Raw genomic sequence first — 21,719 nt, 5'->3', positions numbered from 1 at the left:
GTAGCTTCCAAAAGTATCGCACGGAAGTTGTTTTCTGTACATAACAGCAAAAAGGCCGCAGTGTTAATTGTTATGTTCTGAAACAAAACTGTCCGCAGGGCGGACGGGTATATAATAGTCTATATCTAAAACAAGACTGGACAATGTAAAACAGACTAAGTAAATGTGAGATGGGAGATCTAGACTTGCTTCCTTTATACCTATAACATGACAGCAATGGCAGGACGGGAGGGAACATTTTAGTCTATATCTAAAACAAGACTGGACAATGGAAAACAGACAAAGTAAATGTGAGATGGGAGATCTAGACTTGCTTCCTTTATACCTATAACATGACAGCAATGGCAGGACGAGAGGGAACATTTTAGTCTATATCTAAAACAAGACTGGACAAGGTAAAACAGACTAAGTAAATGTGAGATGGGAGATCTAGACTTGCTTCCTTTATACCTATAACATTACAGCAATGGCAGGACGGGCGGGAACATATTAGTCTATATCTAAAACAAGACGGGACAATGTAAAACAAACGGAAGTAAATGTTTGCACTAAATATATCTTATCTTAATATGGTTCAGGGACTGTGAGACAAACTAGCGTGGAATCCCTCACGGTGCTTTTATGGATAAATTGTAAATCTATCACACGAGCCACTCCCGGTTTCAGGTTAAGATTTTCTTCTGGAGTGCATCGTAATTAAAGAATACAATAGAACGACACAATCTACATTTCCTACACAGAAACTCAGACTTCCGATTATTGGACAGCATTTTCTCACAGCTGACTGCACCCTTGGGGCCCTACATGAAGGTCGGGGGCCAGGAATTCACCTATCAACACAAGCATGTGTTACTGTTACAAGAACACGATTAACTCCCTTTCAACTTCACGTTCGGTTTCCTGACAGATGTCGCCCTTCAAGCCCAAAACAACAACAAAATGTCGGGGTAAGATAACAGTGGGGTGGAAAAAGAAAGAAAGTTTCAGCGTTTTCCTGCTAATGCTAAATTCCGACGCATAACACGAGGTACGTAATCACGCAAGACAAGCCATGCTCTCAACAGTTGCTTCTCCTGCCATTTATCAAACAACAGTAGACGGGGCGCGCTTGATTGTAGCGTTGAATGAGATTAATGGAAGCATTTTCGGGATTCCGACTAGATAACGGATCCATATTCAGATACAGAATGTAGCATTGCTGAATATCAAGTCAAATCATATACAAATCCTGAAAGCATGTATATCTATAAGAGCGTGTGACGACAAGCATACAGTGACACCTATCATCGAAACACTTCCTCGGAATGTTAGCCACAGAAGCAATTATCTTCATATTTACATTTACAGATAAATTGAGATAATCACCGTGCATGCATATTACATTCTATATGTACCAGATCCAGAGACCACGGCATCCGTCGACTGTTTTTCTAACCTGATCACATCTGTCTACGTGCAGTTAAGCATAATTGTTTCCGGCTGTTTGTGGCGTAATGGGGAGTTTGGAACAAACGAGCCAGAACGGGTTCCGGATTTTACGGACATGCATTACCTTAATATACTTTATCCGGAGGTTTTTACCGGACCCACTTGTGGTCTTATTTTTTTTAATTATCTTTCATCGTATTTGTACATTTTAATAAGATTTCAGTCTATGGTTATTAACATTATTCACATCTATATGTGAAATATATCGATTTTATTTCATAAAAGGTTACGTGTGTGGATTATTACTTATATGTTTAACGCTATCTGACGACACAGTGACACCTCGCTTCGTACTTCGGGAATGTACAAATATCGAGTTATCTGTAGTTCCATACTGTCGACATAACATCGTACTGTCGATATAACACCATACTTTCGATGTAACATCATACTGTCGATATAATATCGTACTGTCTATATACAACATCGTACAGCCGATATAATATCGTGCTGTGGATATAATATCATACTGTCGATATGACTTCATAATGTCGATATAATATCGTACTGTAGATATAATATCGCCCTGTCGATATGACATCGTACTGTCGATATATCATCATACTGTCGCTATGACATCATACTTTCGATATAATATAGTACTGTCGATATAATATAGTACTGTCAATAAAAAAAACATCGTACTGTCGATATAACACCATACTGTCGTACTGTCAATGTACTATCGTATACTGTCGATATGACATTTGACCGTCGATATGACATCGTACTGTCGATATAACACACACACACACACACACACACACACACACACACACACACACACACACACACACACACACACACACACACAAACACACCGCACACAATTTATAAAAATGATTCCAACTCAAGTTAGAATTATTTGGCAAGTCTAGATTGCCTGAGCGCTTTTGGGCCTCGTTTGCAATTTATTTTGAAGATATACAATTTAAATTAAGATAATAAAATAAGTTAATAAGATACTCTGGCACTAAATGTTAGTTCAAAACACACACACACACACACACACACACACACACACACACACACACACACACACACACACACTACAAGATAATGGACACTATAGCGATGGTTCAAAGACGATATTGTCTTCCTCACTTGTTATGCACATGCGAATTCACTAATAAATTCACCCCATCACTTGACTAGCATGCCGCCCCAGAAATCGATTCTACATCCTCTTCAGTGCTGAAACTTGTGGCTTGAACCCTTTCCACGTATTTATCTATTTCTTTGCACCGCGCCACAAATTCTGTAAACATTTTTTTCAAGAGTGCTATGATCCTTGACGTGAGGTTTGTTTACATTCTCCGCAAGGAGTTCGGCTGTGAGTTGTGCCCGCGTGTCAAATACCATGCATCAAACACGCCAGTTATGGCGGACGATGTATTTGTTGACGCAACACTTAGACAGGTGAGGACCAGCTCGAGGAATGATTAATGCGTGTTGAATAACACAGCGTATCAGAATAGACAGGGAAATCGAAACCTATTTAAACAGAATCGGACAATGGCTGATATTCACATTGAAATGCCTGGTTCGATTTCATCTCTCGATCGTGGCTCGTCCTGTAGTGTACACACTAAAGAAATGAATCTCCTTAACTAGACATACGCTTACTTACCTTCATGCTTGGATCTACGTAGAAACGACAAACTACGTGACAATCGGGATTTCGAATGCCGTTTCTCCATTTTAAAAGCAGTGTCCGTTTAACCCAGGTTTCTTGTATACAGGTGGGAACTGGTGACAGGTCCAGAGAATAAGTGCACTGGCCTCTCAGTGTCGCTATATCCTTGATATGGATGGGTTTTGTTTACACGCATAAAACACACACGTGGTGTGACCGAACACGTTCCGGTTAGTAAATCGTCCTTAAATGTGTTCACCTCGTGTCCGTGTTATCCAGGTTCCTTATTAACAGGTATTACAGTTACGATCCGACAGGTGTGCGATGTGGTCCTGCGTCTTCTTGTTCAATGTGAAACGACATGTACAGATATACACATGACACAAACATGAAATAGACACACCCTACATGTCGTTATGTACACTATGTCAATGTGCCCGTGGCAGTGACTGACAGGTCAAGTGGTGAAAAGAACACCGTTTCAACACAAGGCTTGAAGTTAAGTCGGCCACTACGTCCGGCGGTTTTGCAAGGGCAATTGAACAGTCTCAGGTGACAGTTCGTACCTGATGACACGGACGTCTTCAACTCCAACACACCGCGACAGCACCGTCTTCACCCTCAACACACCGCGACAGCGTCAACACCTGCACGGTGATCACATAAAAAAATGCACATTGATACTATGCAACAGTCCCGTATCCAACCACAATAGAAGCTATATTAAAATATCAATAGTCGGCTACTTCCTGCTTCCATAATAGACAGGAATAATGCGTATCATATGCACTGCATGCAACTTTACAATAGCCAAGCCAAACACTACTGATGTTTCTTGTTCCAGAGTAAGCAGTCATGTACAAAGTCTTAAACTTTCAGCGATGACCACCAGCGGTGTAAGATTTCCCACTAAACATCCAATTATACCAATGCTCTCTCTTAAACAGTCTGTAATTGGTAGTAGTACTGTTTCTCGTATCGCATGACGACGTAAGTAGCCCTCTCAATTCAGAGTCGTGAGAACGAGAGTATGACTGTATGGCCGCTAGAGGGCGTGCCGGTAGGTGGCCCAGTAGGTAACACGTGCGAGGCATATGGTCGACTTCCGACAACGGGGGTTGAACATCCTAAGTCCCGCGACGGGAAATGTCGTGAGTAAATACATGGGAAACATTAAAATATGGTTTGAATGAAGCAAAGGAAAAACTACGTTACGGCCCTGTGAGTGGTTGTTGTCGTTTCTGCCTTCATCGTGCCTGAGACATTACTGGAGGGGCAGCAAATACGCCGGGTCACGACACAAGCTAGGAATAGACGTGCGGAAATATCAGGTAGCGTGTAAATAATCACCCCTGTGACCCGAGTATATGTGACTGTTTTGTTAAGAATATTAATTCAGAAACATAAACATTTCTTAAACGTAACATGGAAAACGTAATTTCATGGGAAAGCTGTGCCCATAAAGCAAAGGGAGACTACTCCGTTGTTTGAAAAGTGAGAATCATAGATTTTTAAACAATGAAACCTTAGATTTGTTTTTAGTAGTTTGAAGCATGACTGTTTATTGTGTAGCCCAAATATGAAAGAAAGGTGGGTGATTGTAGGGTGCTTCTCTAACTTCATCCTATGTGCGCAGTCTATCCTCTGTTGGAACGAAACGCGTATGTCCATATATATATATATATATATATATATATATATATATATATATATATATATATGGTTAAGAAGAAACAAGATAACCAGTGCACAAAATAGATATGACTATTAATTTGTTTGTTTGTTTGTTATTTAACGTCGCACTCAGCAATATTTCAATTTCAGCTATATGACGGCGGTCTGTCAATAATCGAGTCTGGACCAGACATTCCAGTGATTTACATCATGAGCATCGATCCACGCAATTGGGATCGATGACATGCATCAACCAAGTCAGCGAGCCTTACCACCCGATCCCGTTAGTCGTCTCTCATGACACGCATAGTCGCCTTTTTACGGCAAGCATGGGTTGCTGAAGACCTATTCTACCTCGGATCTTCACTGGTTAATTATAACTATACATGGTGTCAAGGGCTATTTCATCAAAACGAAATACGTTACTCGGTGTCAAATACGAATTCCAAACATATGCGACAGGAATATTTCTTGTCTTATTGATTGTTTGTTTGTTGTTTAACGCCGCACTCGGCAACTTTTCGGATACATGACGTCGACCTGTGAATAATCGAATCTGGATAACACAATCCAGTGATTGATATCATGAGCAACGATTCACGTTGTCGGGGTACGATGACAAGCAATCAACCAAGTCACCAAACCTGAGCCCCGATCCATTAGGTCGCCTCTTACTAACACAGGTTGCTAGGGACCTATGCTAATCCGGAATCCCCGCGGATTGCTGCAGACATAGACAATTGTCTACCTACATTTCTCCATCCGTGGACAGTCTTTATAAACGCATGTCTACGAGTGAGTGAGTATGGTTTAACCCCCGCTTTAAGCAATATTCCAGCAATATCACGGCGATGGACTCCAGAAATGGGCTTTACACATTGGACCCAGGTGGGGAATCGAACCCGGGCCTTCGGCGTGAAGAGCGAACGCTTTAATCACTATGCCACCCAAACGCCCCGTATGTATAGGAAAAAACCCGAACTACGAAAAAAGCCACAACGCTCAACCCATCCACAATACGTGTTCATATCGATGTAAGAGGTACACTCTGACACAGAAACTCAATCACATTTTTAATCAGTGTTTCTTTTGAAAGCCATTTGGCCCATATCCTTACGATGATATTGGTTCAATTTTATAACTCAATTTAACTATATTAAACACATCAAAATATTGAATCATTCTAGAAGGTCTAAAATAGATAAAGACTTGCAACAGGAACAATAGGGTAGATGCAGCCACACAATATCGCACAGCAAACATAAAAACAATAGGGCAAGTTGACCGAGTAAATTACCCCATTGTGACAGCTGTCCCTGAGAACCGTTATGTGATCTGGCTACAACCTTCACATGCTGTATATATCACTCGATGCACGTGGTGCACTGTCTCTGTGGGGTGTAATATAATGTATATTGCATGTCGCTTGCTGAAATCAACATAACACGTGACGCTGGTACATGGAACGACACCTCGCCACAAAGTTTTGTCACCTTGACCTGGTATTTCATGATGAGCTGAGCGAGGTTTTAGCCCCTTTGTTTGACGTTATGGGTTAGTGAGTTAACGCCGCTTTGAATACAATCCAGTTACATCATAGCGTGTCAACTGGGAGGACGGTCTAAAGTGATACAGATCAATTACGATTATTATTTTTGTGAACCCATCACGCATGGGCATGGTGCTGACAAATCTAGAAACATAACCAGGGCGAATCTGGGATTCGAACCCACGATCATAGATTTCCAACACATATAAGGGACGTAACTATGCTCAGCGAATTGTGACACCTTAGACGAATCGGCCACCCGCGCCCACAACGGGGTAATGATGTAATATCTGCACAAAATATTATTGACAGACACGGGTTTGATATAATGCAGATGTTAACAATATGTCCGTAATATCACGGCGTGTCAGCTTGATGTGGGAGAAAGTGGCACATGTAATAGACGTTTACCGTTCAGGTGAAAGCTATGAGCACTGGTATGGTTCAGTTGGTGCTACTGGCAGAGAATATGGGATTCGAACACAAGATTAGCGGATCATTGAAGGTAAATGGGTGAGTGAGTTGGGTTTAACGCCGCTTTTAACTGTATTCCAGTTATATCACGGCGTGTCAGCTTAATGTTGGAGGAAATCCCGAAGTGATGCAGGTCTCCACTCGTTTACCACTTCGGTGATACCAACGAACACGGGTATGTTGCTGACAAACCAAGAAACATAATCGGGGCGAACCGGGATTCGAACCCACAATCAGGTTTCTGGCGTGATGCTCATGATGTAGCCGAAATAGTACAATCGACACTTATAGCAGAGATTTCTTTTGAATATGGAAAGGATTTTGTCGCTTTTGTTTTCAGGACTCACCAGTAATGGGTTCGAACCCCACTTTCATCCCGATTATGATCAGCACCATGCCAGTGCTACAAGATGTATCAGTTATAGTAGTTAATGTCTCCGTTCGGTGATACATTACTTTGAAGATTACACTATTTTTTTATATTTCATAAAGGCATAACTATTGGATATATTTTAGGATTAAAAAATTCACGTCTTATTCTGGTCGAACGCAAATCAAAGAACAAACTATATCACAGGAGTGTGAGTGAAGATATGTCTGTATGCCCTGTCAGACAACCGCCTTTGTTATGCTAGTCGGGAAGGTATACTGTATATGGTATTGATGCAGAACCGGGCGAATGCAGATACCAGCTGATTTGTACAATGACCTACACATTATTTCTAAAAGAGAGAACATCTTTTTTTCAAAACACCAACAAAGAAACCACGTGTGCGCCTGAAGTGAAAATGTAGAACAGTGACTGAGTGAGTGAGTGTGGTTTTACGCCGCTTATAGTAATACATCATGGGGTTGGGTCCAGCTATGGAAGTGACAACACAGTCACCATAGCTGCTACAGACACACCAGTTCAGGCAGCAACTGTGACAGGTTGTGTGTGACAGTGATTGCAAGTGTAACCGTGAATGGACCACGGCCACGACGGTGAGTAAATAGGACATGGCACGCTATCCAGCAATGTCTCCCCGCAATGTGTGTCATGCAGCATGACGTGTCCATATCAGTGATTTCATCTCCGGGGAGAACGTCCGTCAGGACCGTTATTACATTTACCCACGAGAACACAACTGAAAAGTGGGCCCTAGTCTGTCTTACAGACCCTGATACATTTATATCAACTACAGCCCATGCAAGTCTATAATGTTTGGCAAGTCTAGATTACTGCAGTGAAGAGAATCACTGGGCTCCCTTTTTATTATATTCTTATTTTCTGTATGATATGTTCATTTCAGAGACTATATGTTAGTCTAAGTGGGCCCTAACTACGAACGATGTATGGTACACCCTTAACACTTAGCATGTATTTTAATACAACACTTTCCATGCCTGCAGACTGCGTTTGAAACAAATACACAACCAGCATATTTTTTGTAGACATCGAAGTGACTAGGTATTCTCTGAATTGTTTGATAGGCATCACTTAGAAGTTGACAGATGACAAAGTAGACACAATTTATGGATAACAAGTTCTTTAATTACTGTAAAGGCGACGTTTCGGTGTAGATCCTAATACCGTTTTTAAGCAAGAAGTTGTGATCCAAAAATTATTTCTGCTCAGGTATTCTCTGTTGAGATCTGACAAAATTGGCTACCGTGCTGTCATCAAGTATCTCCAACTGAAAGGGCTATACATCTCCAACGGTCATCCGTGCGGACTTGATGTCAAATTTGGGGGATCCTGCTGCTTCCTTTGCAACTGTTACGAGGTGGGCAGCGAAGTTAAAGAGGGTAGGAGAGAGTCTCGAAGATGATTCAAGATCGGGATCCCCTTCAACTGACACCAGTAAGGATAATGTTGCACGACATTATTGTGGATGACGAAAGACTCGCCAAACATCACATTGCCAATACAGTCGGCAACTCCTATGAGAGAGTTGAGAATATTCTGAGGAATCAACTGGGCACGAGAAAGGTTCTGTAGATATCGCTGCAATGAAATTGCATCACAATGCTTTGTAGACCATTGTGACGTCATTTGTTACCATGACGTCACAATCAAATGACATCAAATGGCTCTGCTACTGAAGCTGTTACCAGTACTTTTTACACTTAGACACTGCTTTTTACTTTCTGCAAACTGAAAAGTGATGTTGGATGATAAATAAAGTCTCTCCCTCGTGTCTTTTGATATCAAATACTAGTATATCAACACTCGTTGAAACAAATCCTCGGCTAGCCTCGGAGTTTTTCCTTTTTATCAACTCGTGTTGATATATTTGATATCAAAAGACACTCGGGTGAGATTCTCTATATCTCAGGGTCATGGGACTTTTTAAAACATCAAAATATAATACGGTCCCCATGACATACACTGTATTATTTAACAACAGACGAATTGTATGTATGTATTCAACGATTTACTGAACTAAACCCCTACTGACGTTAACATTCCAAATATGAATCAAACACCACGCCCCACACACCACACACCACACCCCACCCCCTTCAGAATCTTAGTTTCGATTCTTGATATGGTGTTGACAGTCCAATAAACATAATACATGCGACTTTGGGATTCGAACCCACGACCAGCGAGGATCGACCAGAGGATCCTCGCAGTGCTAAGGACCGCAACTCTTGATGTATACTAGAAATATGGGGACTGTTAAAATACCGGTGACTAAAGTAAATTATACATGTTCCGAGGCTGCTCTGTCACACGATGTAATGAACACCAGCTGATGTACCGGTGATAGAAACCCATGTCCAGGGCTGGTAAGAATTCGATAGAGCCATAAACATGGACACAATACGTGAAACAGAAGCGATATGTGTTTATATCACAGAGGGTTCGCAGGAAGTGCAAATGTCAGAGTTGGGACGCTAAGACTGCCTGTGCCACGTGACTGTCTGGCGGGAATGTAAACACTGTAGGCCTGACAGCTGACGTGAAGAGTAGGAGGATGTGTCAGGGAAATGGTAACAGGAATTAAATTTAAATGTGAAAACATACTATATACAATATATTGTGAGAGTGGGAGGGGAGAACGTCTTCGTGAGAACACTGCAGCAAAGAGATGGGAAGACACGACATTTCAATACGTATCATGTACCATTAGCCTTGCTCCAAGGCTGTACTGAATGATAAGTCCATGGATGTTTAGTAATAATATCCTTATAATAGGCAAGTCTCGATAAGCAGACAGTACGCCAGTCTTTTATAACGACAAATTGTTCTTATTTTTTATACAACTTATATTATTTACATTTATAATTGTTGCTTAGAGATTCGTATATTCGAATATGAGAGTCAATCAATCAATCTTTATTCATGGTACTTATGAGGCCAAAGGCTATGCTTGATTCCAACAGTTTCTGTTTTTGTTCGAAATATTCTGTCTTTTTTTTCCTACAAACATCGTTGTACTGATTTCTTACTCTATTATAGTCGGTTAGTGATCCTCTATCCTTATTCTTTCTAAAATTATTTAAACGTCTACAGCGCTCCTTTTTAAGTAGCTGGCATTCGCTATCAAACCATTGTTGATCATATTTACATTCCTTATTCATTTTCTTCATATCTGAATATGAGAGTCGTAATCACATCCTTCCAAAATAGATGAAGTCATCTGTAGCTCGAGACAAGCAGAGTGCTGACTAGTCTGTCTTACAGTCCCTAATACAAATATATATCAAATACAGCCCATGCAAGTCTATAATGTTTGGCAAGTCTAGATTACTGCAGCATCTGAAAATGAAGAGAGTCACTGGGCTCCCCTTTATTATATTTTTATTAAGATAACTGAACAACTGTTTTTTTTCTGTACGATATGTTCATTTCAGAGACTAGATGTTAGTCTAAGTGCCGACATTAGACCATGTTCCTGGGGATTCTACTTTAACAATAAAGTTACATGGGAGTAACCGTTATGTGGAGAATCTCAACCAATATTGTTGACATATGTGATCTCAAAACACACCAGGGTGAGTTGGACTAAACATCGTAAATCTTTCAACTTTGTCAGTATGTGAACAGTAATAATTAATGATGTCATGTGGTTGTGACGTCATGGTAAGAGAGGTCACAGTGGTGCCAGCATTGTGATGCAATTTCATAACAGCGATATCTCCAGGAGGATATCTCCCGTGGAAGCCAGTTCTGGATGATAGATCGAGTTAATGGGAATAAGTTCTGCCATGCTGCACCGTATCTGATTCAGATCAAACATAAAGTACATTAAATCATGACAGCTCGACAATCGATCCATTACACAATGCAAATGTTGCCCATAAGAACATTAATACACATTCTTAAATCCTTTGTTCGCTCTTGATCATTCTACTACAACTCAATAACTTCAATACAATACTCGGAATAAATCCAAGGGCAGTGTGTCGGATCGCTCGGCAAATATTGACACACAAGGTTTTTCTTTTCCTGGCAAGAATTCCCAACAGAACTTTCCAATGTATTGTAGCCAAATTCCCAAGTCTCTCACACCAAACTGAATCCCGGTGTTCAATGATCACTGTACAAATAACGACGGGAGATTAGCATTGAAGCGATTCTAACAGCGGCCGGTGTTGCGTAAATACTCTCTGTATACCTTTATAACCTGCCGGCAGCCACTGCCAATTAGGGCACTGTGACATACAGGCGATGCATACACTAGTGGCCTGGACAGACTGACCCGTCTGTATACCGTATACCTGGGTCTGGGTTGGACGCCTGGACAGAGTGACCCGTCTGTATACTGTATACCTGGGTCTGGGTTGGACGCCTGGACAGAGTGACCCGTCTGTATACTGTATACCTGGGTCTGGGTTGGACGCCTGGACAGAGTGACCCGTCTGTACACAGTAGCAATTACAGTACTAACAGCCATATATATAATATATAGTAGCAATTATAGTGCTTGTGGCATTAGATACAGTAACGGTTAGAGTTACAGCACCAGTTACGATGCTCACCAACACATGACAGACACGATGGTTCAATTGGACACAGGCCATTACAGCATCCAGATCCAGAGTGGACATGATACCAGGGCTCTAACGCCCCTTTTTATTGTATGTTGTAAGGAATACAGTTTCAAATACACTTGTGATTACTTGTTGTGTGTACAACGTGCTAGTACCCGGTGTCCATCACAGCTGTAAATCTGCCAGTCCCTCTTACACAGCATTGCCTATGAATTATTCACAGCGCAACCCACAACTAAAGTAGGCGCCAGTGTTTAATATCCACCAGTACAGAGAATGACCACCGACACATGAGATCCGCTGATACCATACAACATGTACAAGGTTATAATCAGACATCAATATGAGACTTTATGATCGTATTGATTATCATTGCCAACATAAAACCACTGTTAGTCCTTTTTCATTAGACGGATATCAGTTAATGACAGTATTTACACTAATGAAGGGGGACATAGTATTATCCCTTGCTGTACGCCACTCAGGGCCGTTCTATTTCTGTATGGCCATAATGCTGTTGCCTTTTGTACAACGTTGCACTGGATTTGTACACTAAACTTTGTATATCTTGCTGATGTCTTGTCAAAATAAGAAAATATTGTTTAGTCACAGAAAATGCCCAACAGTGTTATATTTATTCAACGTTTAGTTTGTGTTTTTCTTTTTTCCTATAACATGAATATCAATATCTTGTTTCACATTTTGTTGACAAGTACTAACGTGGAAGCCTGTTGGTTAAGGCGTCGGTTCTACACGCCAAAGGCATATTCCGGGTTCGATTCCGGGTACAAAGTGATAAACCTAAAGTTGATGCCCTTCACACCATATGGAATGAACATTTTAAAAGCAGCTAAAAAACGTTTATCCACCCACTACGATAAGTTATTACGGCTACAAGATTGTCAAATCAACACCATTAACCGCAGTTGACACCAACCAAGTTTGTCAAATCAACAATATTAACCGCAGTTGACACCAACCAAGTTTGTCAAGACAACAAAATTAAAAGCAGTTGACATCAACCAAGTGTGTCAAATCAACACCTTTAACCTCAGTTGACACCAAATAAAGGTTGGCCAAACAACAAAATTAAAAGCAGTTGACATCAACCAAGTGTGTCAAACCAACAACATTAACCGCAGTTGACACCAACCAATAATATATATGATTTATTGCACATTATAAAATCAGTCCCTTCGAATAATAAAACATGTATACATCTAATCAGCTTTTGTAAAAATAATGTAAACATCAAATGTTTATCCAACATGTTTTTAAGACCGTTGGCTTGGCCAGCTACATGAACCTTCAGGAATCACAGTTTATTTTGTCACGGTAAGTCTCGCAAACGCACCATTGACTATCATGACAACGTGGCGAGGTATTAACAATTTGCGTGTTGTCTGACGGAATCATATTTTTCTCTTTTGTCCCGACGCGGAGAGAGGGCTCTAATCTTGTACTCAGTCAGTTGAGAAATGAAGGATCGCAATTTCCGTTCACCGTGAACAAGTGTCATTACTAGGAATCTTGCACTTCGTGAATCCATTAAGCTGCAGGAGAACCTTCATTGTCAGAACGCATTCACTGTGATTCGTGGTCAGAGGTCAACTAATATCCGGGTTCTTAGAATGACACGTTCAGCACCACAGTTCCTGAAATGGTATTATTCCAGGTAATTTGCACCAGATCCGTTTCCATGACAACAGATGCGGCTTGTTAGTGCATATTGTTCCTGTGTGTCATTGAGTAATGTGCCCGTTAATGATAATGTTAATGATTATAATAAAACTGAAGAAATAAAAACTTGCAAAAATATCGTAGGTAGGTTGACAGTGAGCTCCTGTGTATTTTAAAATTGGGGATGGAGGAAGTAGCCTCATGTGTAATAATAATAAAAATGATAAATACATATTGGGCTTTATTTCAACACAACACATAGGTATGCTCAAAGAGCGACATTATTTATACCCTGTTCGATGGATAAGTGTGCACTCGATTTCATTCTCAGCTCCCTGCGGAGTATACAATACAAACTGCCTGTGAAGCATTAGAAGGTTAACAGTCACATTACATCTCATCCTACCGGGTACCCATTTACTGCTCAGGGAACAGACATATTATAACACAGCGATATCAATATCGAGATAACTTTTAAATACATTGACGTATTTGATGGAGAATGTCAACGCGAAATAAAACTGAAAGTTGGACTCTCTGCCACATAAAACGTTCAAAGAGAACACCCTCACATTTACGTTTTAATGACGTCTAAGCAAATTTGTTTCCTACTTGAAGCTTGGAAGCGTATTTATAGACATGATGTAGCTGTGATTCTGTATACAAAGTGTTTCCAGAAGGACATTTTATCCTGTAATGGTTTATTTTCCCACTCAACAACGCGATAAAAACCTCGAGGCCTTCACACAAATCAACGCTTTGGAGATGTCTCGAGTGTTCGCCGAGAGCTCCCTACAGCGTGTTTGTACGCCTGTGTAATGACGGGTTGAGACTGTATGGACCACACGGGGCTTGAAGGTAGAGAAAACACAGAACGTGAACACTTGTGTATTGTACCACACCAGATCGACATGACTTACCTGGCAGACTTGATTAGGTGTGAATACTGCAGCTTCACTGCCCTCATGTGTGTTACTAACCACGATTACCCTGAATTGCAGGGGCAGAGTAGCCTAGTGGTTAAAGCGTTCGCTCGTCACGCCGAAGACGGGGTTCGACTCCCCATATGGGCACGATGTGTGAAGCCCATTTCTGGTGTCCCCGGCCGTGATATTGCTGTCAGTCACCTGATTTGCAGGTTGTGTGACGGTCTCCGAATCCTACGCTTGTAGTGCTGACTACAATGGGGATCAGTTGGTCACAATAGCTGTTCGGTGTGTATGATACTTACACTTATGATTGTCAGATGTGGATTGGCTGAACATGCAATAGTATCCTGGCAGCTTGGATAACGAACAACTGGTTGATCTGGACAACGTGACTATACAGGAAGCTATGAAGAAGGGTAATATAACCAGTTGTGTCTTAAAGTCCCTTTCACTCACTCACTCCATCATTGAGTGAGTGAGGGAGTATAGTTTTACGCCGCTGATAGCAATATTTCAGCACAATATTTCCACGAGAAATGAGCCAAACATATATACCCATGTACGGAACAGGCTAAACCAAATAAACCACCATAGTCTACAAACAAATCTATATTTAAATTGTCATTGTGTTGAGGGGATGAACGATGAGGGGGGTGTTATCATGCGAACATGACGCTGGGTGGTTTAACATAATGAGAAACTGATGTATCTTCTTCCTAGAGATGATGTTTTTAGCCGGTCTGATAAAAACATATACAACTCAAATCCTCAAGAAGGGCATCAAGTGCGATCAATTTACACTGATGAGAAATAGTATGCCATTATGGACAAATCATTTTGAAAAAAAGGTCCTCGTTGTGTAATTCTAAGCCTAAACACACACTAGACACTACCCTGCCACCATTAACAATGATTAAAACTAATACAGACATTATAGATTGACATATGGGATTCCAATATTGCCTGAAATAGATTCCACTTCTCCAAGGCAAACATCATGCATCTCAGTAGTATAGCTGTTATCGACAAGTTAGTATCACAATGTAATGAATGTCACGCAACAACATACGTGTATGTATGATTCACACCAATCAAAACGTGTAATGCGAATGGTATAACTCCACTTCAACACGCTACAACGTATAAAGGTGCATTACCAGGTAAGCCTACCCCGATCAATACACCCAGGAACGAACAACCTGCCCACTTGACCAAGTATACCGCCGTACGTGACATATACCATCACCAGTCATATCAATATATACTAACGAAAATAACGACCATGAACGAGATTGAAATGTGCATATCAGGACGATAGATCACTGGCGACGGCATATCAGGCATAAACATCTGCTTTCATGGCCAATTCCAGATTGCCGTGCAGCGTTGTAGATTCAATCTCCCCCCGGCAGAGCTAGGTGAACGAGTGTATCTCGGCACTGTAGTGACACGGGATGGAAGGCCGGGTGTCGGGTAGCGAAGGTAGTGTAAAGGGTGTCGGCTACCCTGTAATCAGACATAATCATGCAATGCTGTAACGACTGCAACTGTTATTTGTAGCGACCTGTTAATTCCAGAAAGGCTCAAATTATGAGGGATCAGAGTTGGCGTGTGAGGCCCTGCGATATGCTGTGCAGAGTTGCGTCCCAGAAAAGGCAAGTTGGGCAAGCCTGATACCTGTGGTCGTTGGTTCGAATCCCGGTATGACCCGAATACGCGTCTAGGTTGTCAGCACTATACCCGTGCTCGTCTGTTTCACAAAAGTGGAAAACGTCTGAGACATGCATCACTTCGGGATTTCGCCCCACATTAAGCTGACAAGTCGTGACATAACTCGCATAGCGTTCAAAGAGGCGTTAAGCCCTACCCCCTCACTCATAATGATCGGTCCGATGAAAGCATCCCTGTGTCCTATAGAACTGTACTAGAGGAACCAAAATAGAGATTGTTTGGTCACAATGGCCGCTATTTAGATTGTGACTAAGTTGCCGGTGTGGTCTGACGCTCACACTATCAACCACAGGTTTGTATCCTAAAGACCCACACTCGTTGCATCGTATAATTAATTACAGGACGGTGCTGCCTGGGCCCGAACCGCCGTACCACATGACGTAAGAAGGAGTGTCAGCTATTGCTGCAAGATACGGCTGACATCTGTTGCCTCGCGTGATGACTGCAGGCGCGTTCACTGTGCACTTAATAAACTCATTGTGTCATAATCCACTGGTTATAAATTAGATTTTAATCATTAAACGACAATTTTCAAAATGCGTCACAGCCTTCTGGCTACACAGTGGTGTGTACATAAGGAAACCTGGAATCAGTTTCTGATAACGTGTCACTACTCCCGACACGAGGAAGTTGCGTATCAGAGACGTGGTGACTTTTGTATTTACCCTGGAATAAGAGTAATATACAAAAATACCCATCAAGAAACACGCGTAGAAAGAGAATTAAACATAATAAAACAGATGCGACTTCAGGGCAGCTCTAGATGTTGTTAGAAATGTTACCAAGGTAGAGAATTCCACAGTGTGGTGCTGAGTGTCAAAATGTTCCGAAGCCAAAGGACTCTTGTTTGTTTTTTGGAATTGTGAGCAGTTATCGATTTTGGTCAATGCTCCTAGGGTTCTTATGTGAATTCTCAGGGGTGGTGAGGTAGCCTAGTGGTTAAAGTGTTCGCTCATCACGCCAAAGAACCGGCTTAGATTCCCATTATGGGTAAAATGTGTGAAACCCATTGCTGGTCTCCCCCTTCGTGATATTGCTGAAATACTCATGTAGAATAGAATCCGACAGTACTTGGATGGTGCCAATAACGGGAGAGCACTCTCGGCTGTGACCAGGCTTCCATAAGGCATTCTTTGGGCCAGAACACAGAGCTCTTGCCTCTTTTGTCCTAGTGAAACTGCCCAATGCCTGTAAGTTAGACTTGGCGTCACTTTGGGCCTGGCTTGGGAGGAAAGCCTGAAGTCATGCAGGTCTTAGACAGTTACCACATTTCAACCGAGAAACATAATCAGAGCCGACCATGATTCGAACCAACGAACACAGGTTTCTGGTACGGCTAGGAGATGCAACTGCACAACGATGGTGATGGCTGCGTTATGCCGCAACCATCATACTCCAACTACATCACCTATAAATAAACTCTGGGGCGGTCGGGTAGCCTAGCGTTCGCTCGTCATGCCGAAGACCCGGGTTCGATTCCCGACATGGGTACAATGTGTGAAGCCCATTTCTGGTGTCCCCCGCCGTGATATTGCTGGAATATTGCTAAAAGCGGCGTAAAACCATACTCACTCACTCACTTAAATAAACTCTGGGCCAGGAATTAGATCACAGAAAACGAATCCCTATAATGTTAAGTCAATATGTAGCATAAAATGGGCTGAACACGTGACACAAATATGCCAAACGACATGTAATTATCTAAATAGGTGAATAGCATATTTCACCTTTCAACCTAAACAGATATCGGAAGTGGCCATTGGCATATACTCAATTTGAACCACTGACGCGTGCCCGCTATTAGGCTATGATTAGAATCAACTCGTGATGGCAAACGGGGGATCTAATTCATCACAACTGTGTCTCTTTCACTCTTTGATGGCGCCCAATAATCTGTCAAAGTCGTGAACAATTCATTTCATTCTTCCCCAAGCTGCAAACCTTGACCTGCATCAACACCCCTCAAAGTGGAACCATTGGCCAATTATCTCCCTGAGCTCAAATGATCGTCTGTCGACGGTTGACCGTTATTCCACATGTTGAAACAATAGCACGCTAATAACACTACTTCCTCAATTACGCGGGCACTTCCGGAACAAAATAGCTCGGAATGCCACAACCTGGTGAGACAGGTAAACAAGTTAGGACAATGGATGGAGCTATTTAAGTGGGGGAATCGGTTCAAAGGAATGTGTTAGCCATGTCAAGAGCTCTGGGGATGCAGTTGAGTGAAACAGACAAGAGTTGTCTTCCCTTCGTTTTGTTCTCGAGTAGTGCCCACGGGCGACGATAAGTTGTCAATTGTTCTTGGTGCTGGAATGTGATAACTTGTCGCGTATCAAGCAGCTGTCAGAGCCCAGACAGCCCAGTAGTATCATCAGCACAACTGTGTCCCTACCAGATATAACTGTACGGAATGTACAGCATGTTATGATTAGACATGGTGTAGACATTTCTAGACCGTGATCCCAAACTCGGCCACAGACCTACAAACAACCACAGAGCTACAACAGCCGTTAGTTTACGGTTAGGAAAACCTAATAACTATCTACACAGAATACTACAACATTGACATACCAATAATAATAATAATAATACAAATAATGAACTTGAATAGGTTTTTTTGTGTTTTATTGTTGGTCAAATAAACTCTTAACGATATCCCGGAGGAGAAATATTGCAGTTACGTCAGTCATAACACTAGCATCACCGTGTGAAACGAAGGCCTGTAGAGCCTCGTCAACTACTACAACCATCACACTACGACTACGGCTACGACTAAATGATGATGATAAGTAAGTGAATATAGTTTACGACGGTTCAATATTATTCCAGTTATATCACGGCGTGTCAGCTTGATGTGGCAAGAAAGTGATGCAGGTCTTGGACGTTTACCACTTTGGTGAAACACATGAGCACGGGTGCTGACAAACCTAGAAACATAATCAGGGCGAATCGGGATTCGAACCCACGCCCACAGATTATTGACACGCCTATGGAAGCACATTGTGTACCTTGCACAGCGGATCTGACGGCTCGGCACATCACCCCCCCCCCCCCCCCCCCCCCGTTCCCCAGATGATAATGACATTATTAACACTTCTAATGATAATAATGACAGTTATAAAATACTGATCAGAAAGAATTCTAGCTTAACATGATGACGATAACAACATCAATAATACTATCGTATTGCAACAATGTGTATCAGCCATTATTACTAATAATCATACATTTTCTGCCCTCGTGTCTTTGTCACTGTAAACAGTAGACTGGTGGAAACACGTGACAGACATGCTCACCAAGTGTGATAAGTACTCATATCATCCAAACAATTGATCGTTATTTGTATGTCATGAATATCACACGATCATGACAATTATTTGTTATGGCCTCATAAATATCTTTCAACGAAAGCTATTCACCCTTCGACATAAATTATCCCATATGGAAATCCTGTTAAAGACTAACCTAACAATAAATCGTTACATCTCATTTAATGTATATGTTCTTTGCATTCTAACTAAATTAAACCAAATAACCATGAAATAACACATTGATTTCACCATCCACGTCAGTTTTCGAGCTGACCGATCCCATTATCTCCACCACACAATATAATCATATGAATCCATAAATCATATCACCCAATCTTCCAATGACTGATTTTCATTGGGTTCAAACACCGACCCTATTGTGAGAGCAGGCTGACAAGCTATTTAACCTTTCCCTTGGGTTACAATGAGGTGGTATTAAGAGCACCACAGCTGTCAACGATGGGAAAATATTTGTTCGTCTCTTTCTGTTTGTATTCCCTCGTTATCTTAATCAATGGCCGATGTCCTCCAACGGTCAAGAGCAGGCCATCAATACTGAGACTGTCACCCACTGATGATGCCGCAGAGGTGGGTAGGGAGGGTCGGGGGGGGGGGGGGGGGGGGGGGGGCAGTGACAGGATTTCATCTCAGCTTGATTTGCTTGTTTGGATCTCCGGAAAAAAGCACTTGTCGCTTGACTTGTCGCTGGTGATTGATGAGGGAGAACCTTTCCGTGCATAGTGGCATCTGAATTATCCTGTGGTAGAGCCATTATACCACATCTGATGTGGTGTAGGGCAGGATTTCAGATTTATTATTTATTTTATGGATGTCCAGATTGAAATTAGACATGACATAAAATAGATTCACATCTAAGACTTTCCTTTATTGTCGCTTCTCTGAGAACATCAGCAGGACATCAGAGATGGCGGCTAGAGTAAGCGCATTACCATCATGTTGTACAGAATGAAAACGCCATTAATGAGTCTGGTTTTATTCCAATATTCCAGCAATATCACGGACACCAGAAATGGGCTCCACACGGTATCGATGTGGGGAAACGAACCCGGACATTTTGGCGTGACAAGCGAACGCTTTAACCACTAGGCTACGCCCCGATAATGCAAGTTCCCAATACCTTCATACATTGGTTCTCGCGAATACGCACTCAGCAGCAATATGTGTACAAATGAATTTCATGAAACACTAACAATCATTCTAAGTAGTCTATAGCCATTGTGTACCAAACTCGGCACTTGATTCGATCTCGCTATTGCAAACACCCGGCGTTTTGTGGTCTTATAACCTTCTTACCAGGATTTATAGAACCAAACAATCAGGATTAACGAGGTTCATGTTCCTGAGGCAAGAGTGTTTGCAAGTATATATCCTTGGATATACTGAGTGAGTGAGTGAGTGAGTTGTGTTTTTAATGCTGATTTTTAGCAATATTCCAACAACATCACGGCGTGGGCTTCACACATTGTACCCGGGTCTTCGGCGCGAAGAGTGGACACGCATGCCCTGGGAAGATGTGTCATATAGGCTAGTAGACACACTTGTCCCGGGAAGATGTGTGATATAGGCTAGTAGACACACTTATCCCGGGAAGATGTGTGATATGGGCTAGTAGAAACACTTATCCCGGGAGGATGTTTGATATAGGCGAGTAGACACGCTTGTCCCGGGAAGATGTGTGATATGGGCTAGTAGACACACTTATCCCGGGTAGATGTGTGATATGCGCTAGTAGACACACTTGTCCCGGGAAGATGTGTGATATAGGCGAGTAGACACACTTATCCCGGGAAGATGTGTGATATGGGCTAGTAGAAACACTTATCCCGGGAGGATGTTTGATATAGGCGAGTAGACACGCTTGTCCCGGGAAGATGTGTGATATGGGCTAGTAGACACACTTATCCCGGGTAGATGTGTGATATGCGCTAGTAGACACACTTGTCCCGGGAAGATGTGTGATATAGGCGAGTAGACACACTTGTCCCGGGAAAGATGTGTGATATGGGCTAGTAGACACACTTGTCGCGGGAGGATGTGTGATATGGGCTAGGTGGCACATTTGTCCCGGGAAAATGTGTGATATGGGCTAGTAGACACACTTATCCCGAGAAGATGTGTGATATGGGCTAGTAGACACACTTATCCCGGGAAGATGTGTGATATGGGCGAGTAGACACACTTGTCCCGGGAAGATGTGTGATATGGGCTAGTAGACACACTTGTCCCGGGAAGATGTG

General features: G+C 42.0%; 1 protein-coding gene across 5 annotated transcripts in view; it reads right to left on the bottom strand.

Moving 5' to 3' along the window:
- The window catches only part of LOC139445641 (uncharacterized), an 84,618-nt gene that overhangs the window by 37,853 nt on the left and 25,046 nt on the right, over positions 1 to 21,719 (bottom strand). The window contains exon 1 of one of the 5 annotated variants that reach the window (XM_071226828.1): positions 3,119 to 3,747. The exons of the other annotated variants lie outside the window; for them this stretch is intronic. Within the exon in view, the coding sequence (XP_071082929.1) occupies positions 3,119 to 3,188 (70 nt within the window). The 5' untranslated portion in view covers positions 3,189 to 3,747. Of the gene's footprint in view, positions 1 to 3,118; positions 3,748 to 21,719 lie in introns of those variants that run through there. 5 annotated transcript variants of the gene reach the window in all.

Source organism: Haliotis cracherodii, unplaced genomic scaffold (genome assembly GCF_022045235.1).
Source record: "Haliotis cracherodii isolate W230 unplaced genomic scaffold, xgHalCrac1.p SCAF_6, whole genome shotgun sequence".
Taxonomy (NCBI): Eukaryota; Metazoa; Mollusca; class Gastropoda; order Lepetellida; family Haliotidae; genus Haliotis; species Haliotis cracherodii.
The sequence above is the reverse complement of the archived record's forward strand: the minus strand, read 5'-3'. Positions and strand labels throughout refer to the sequence as shown.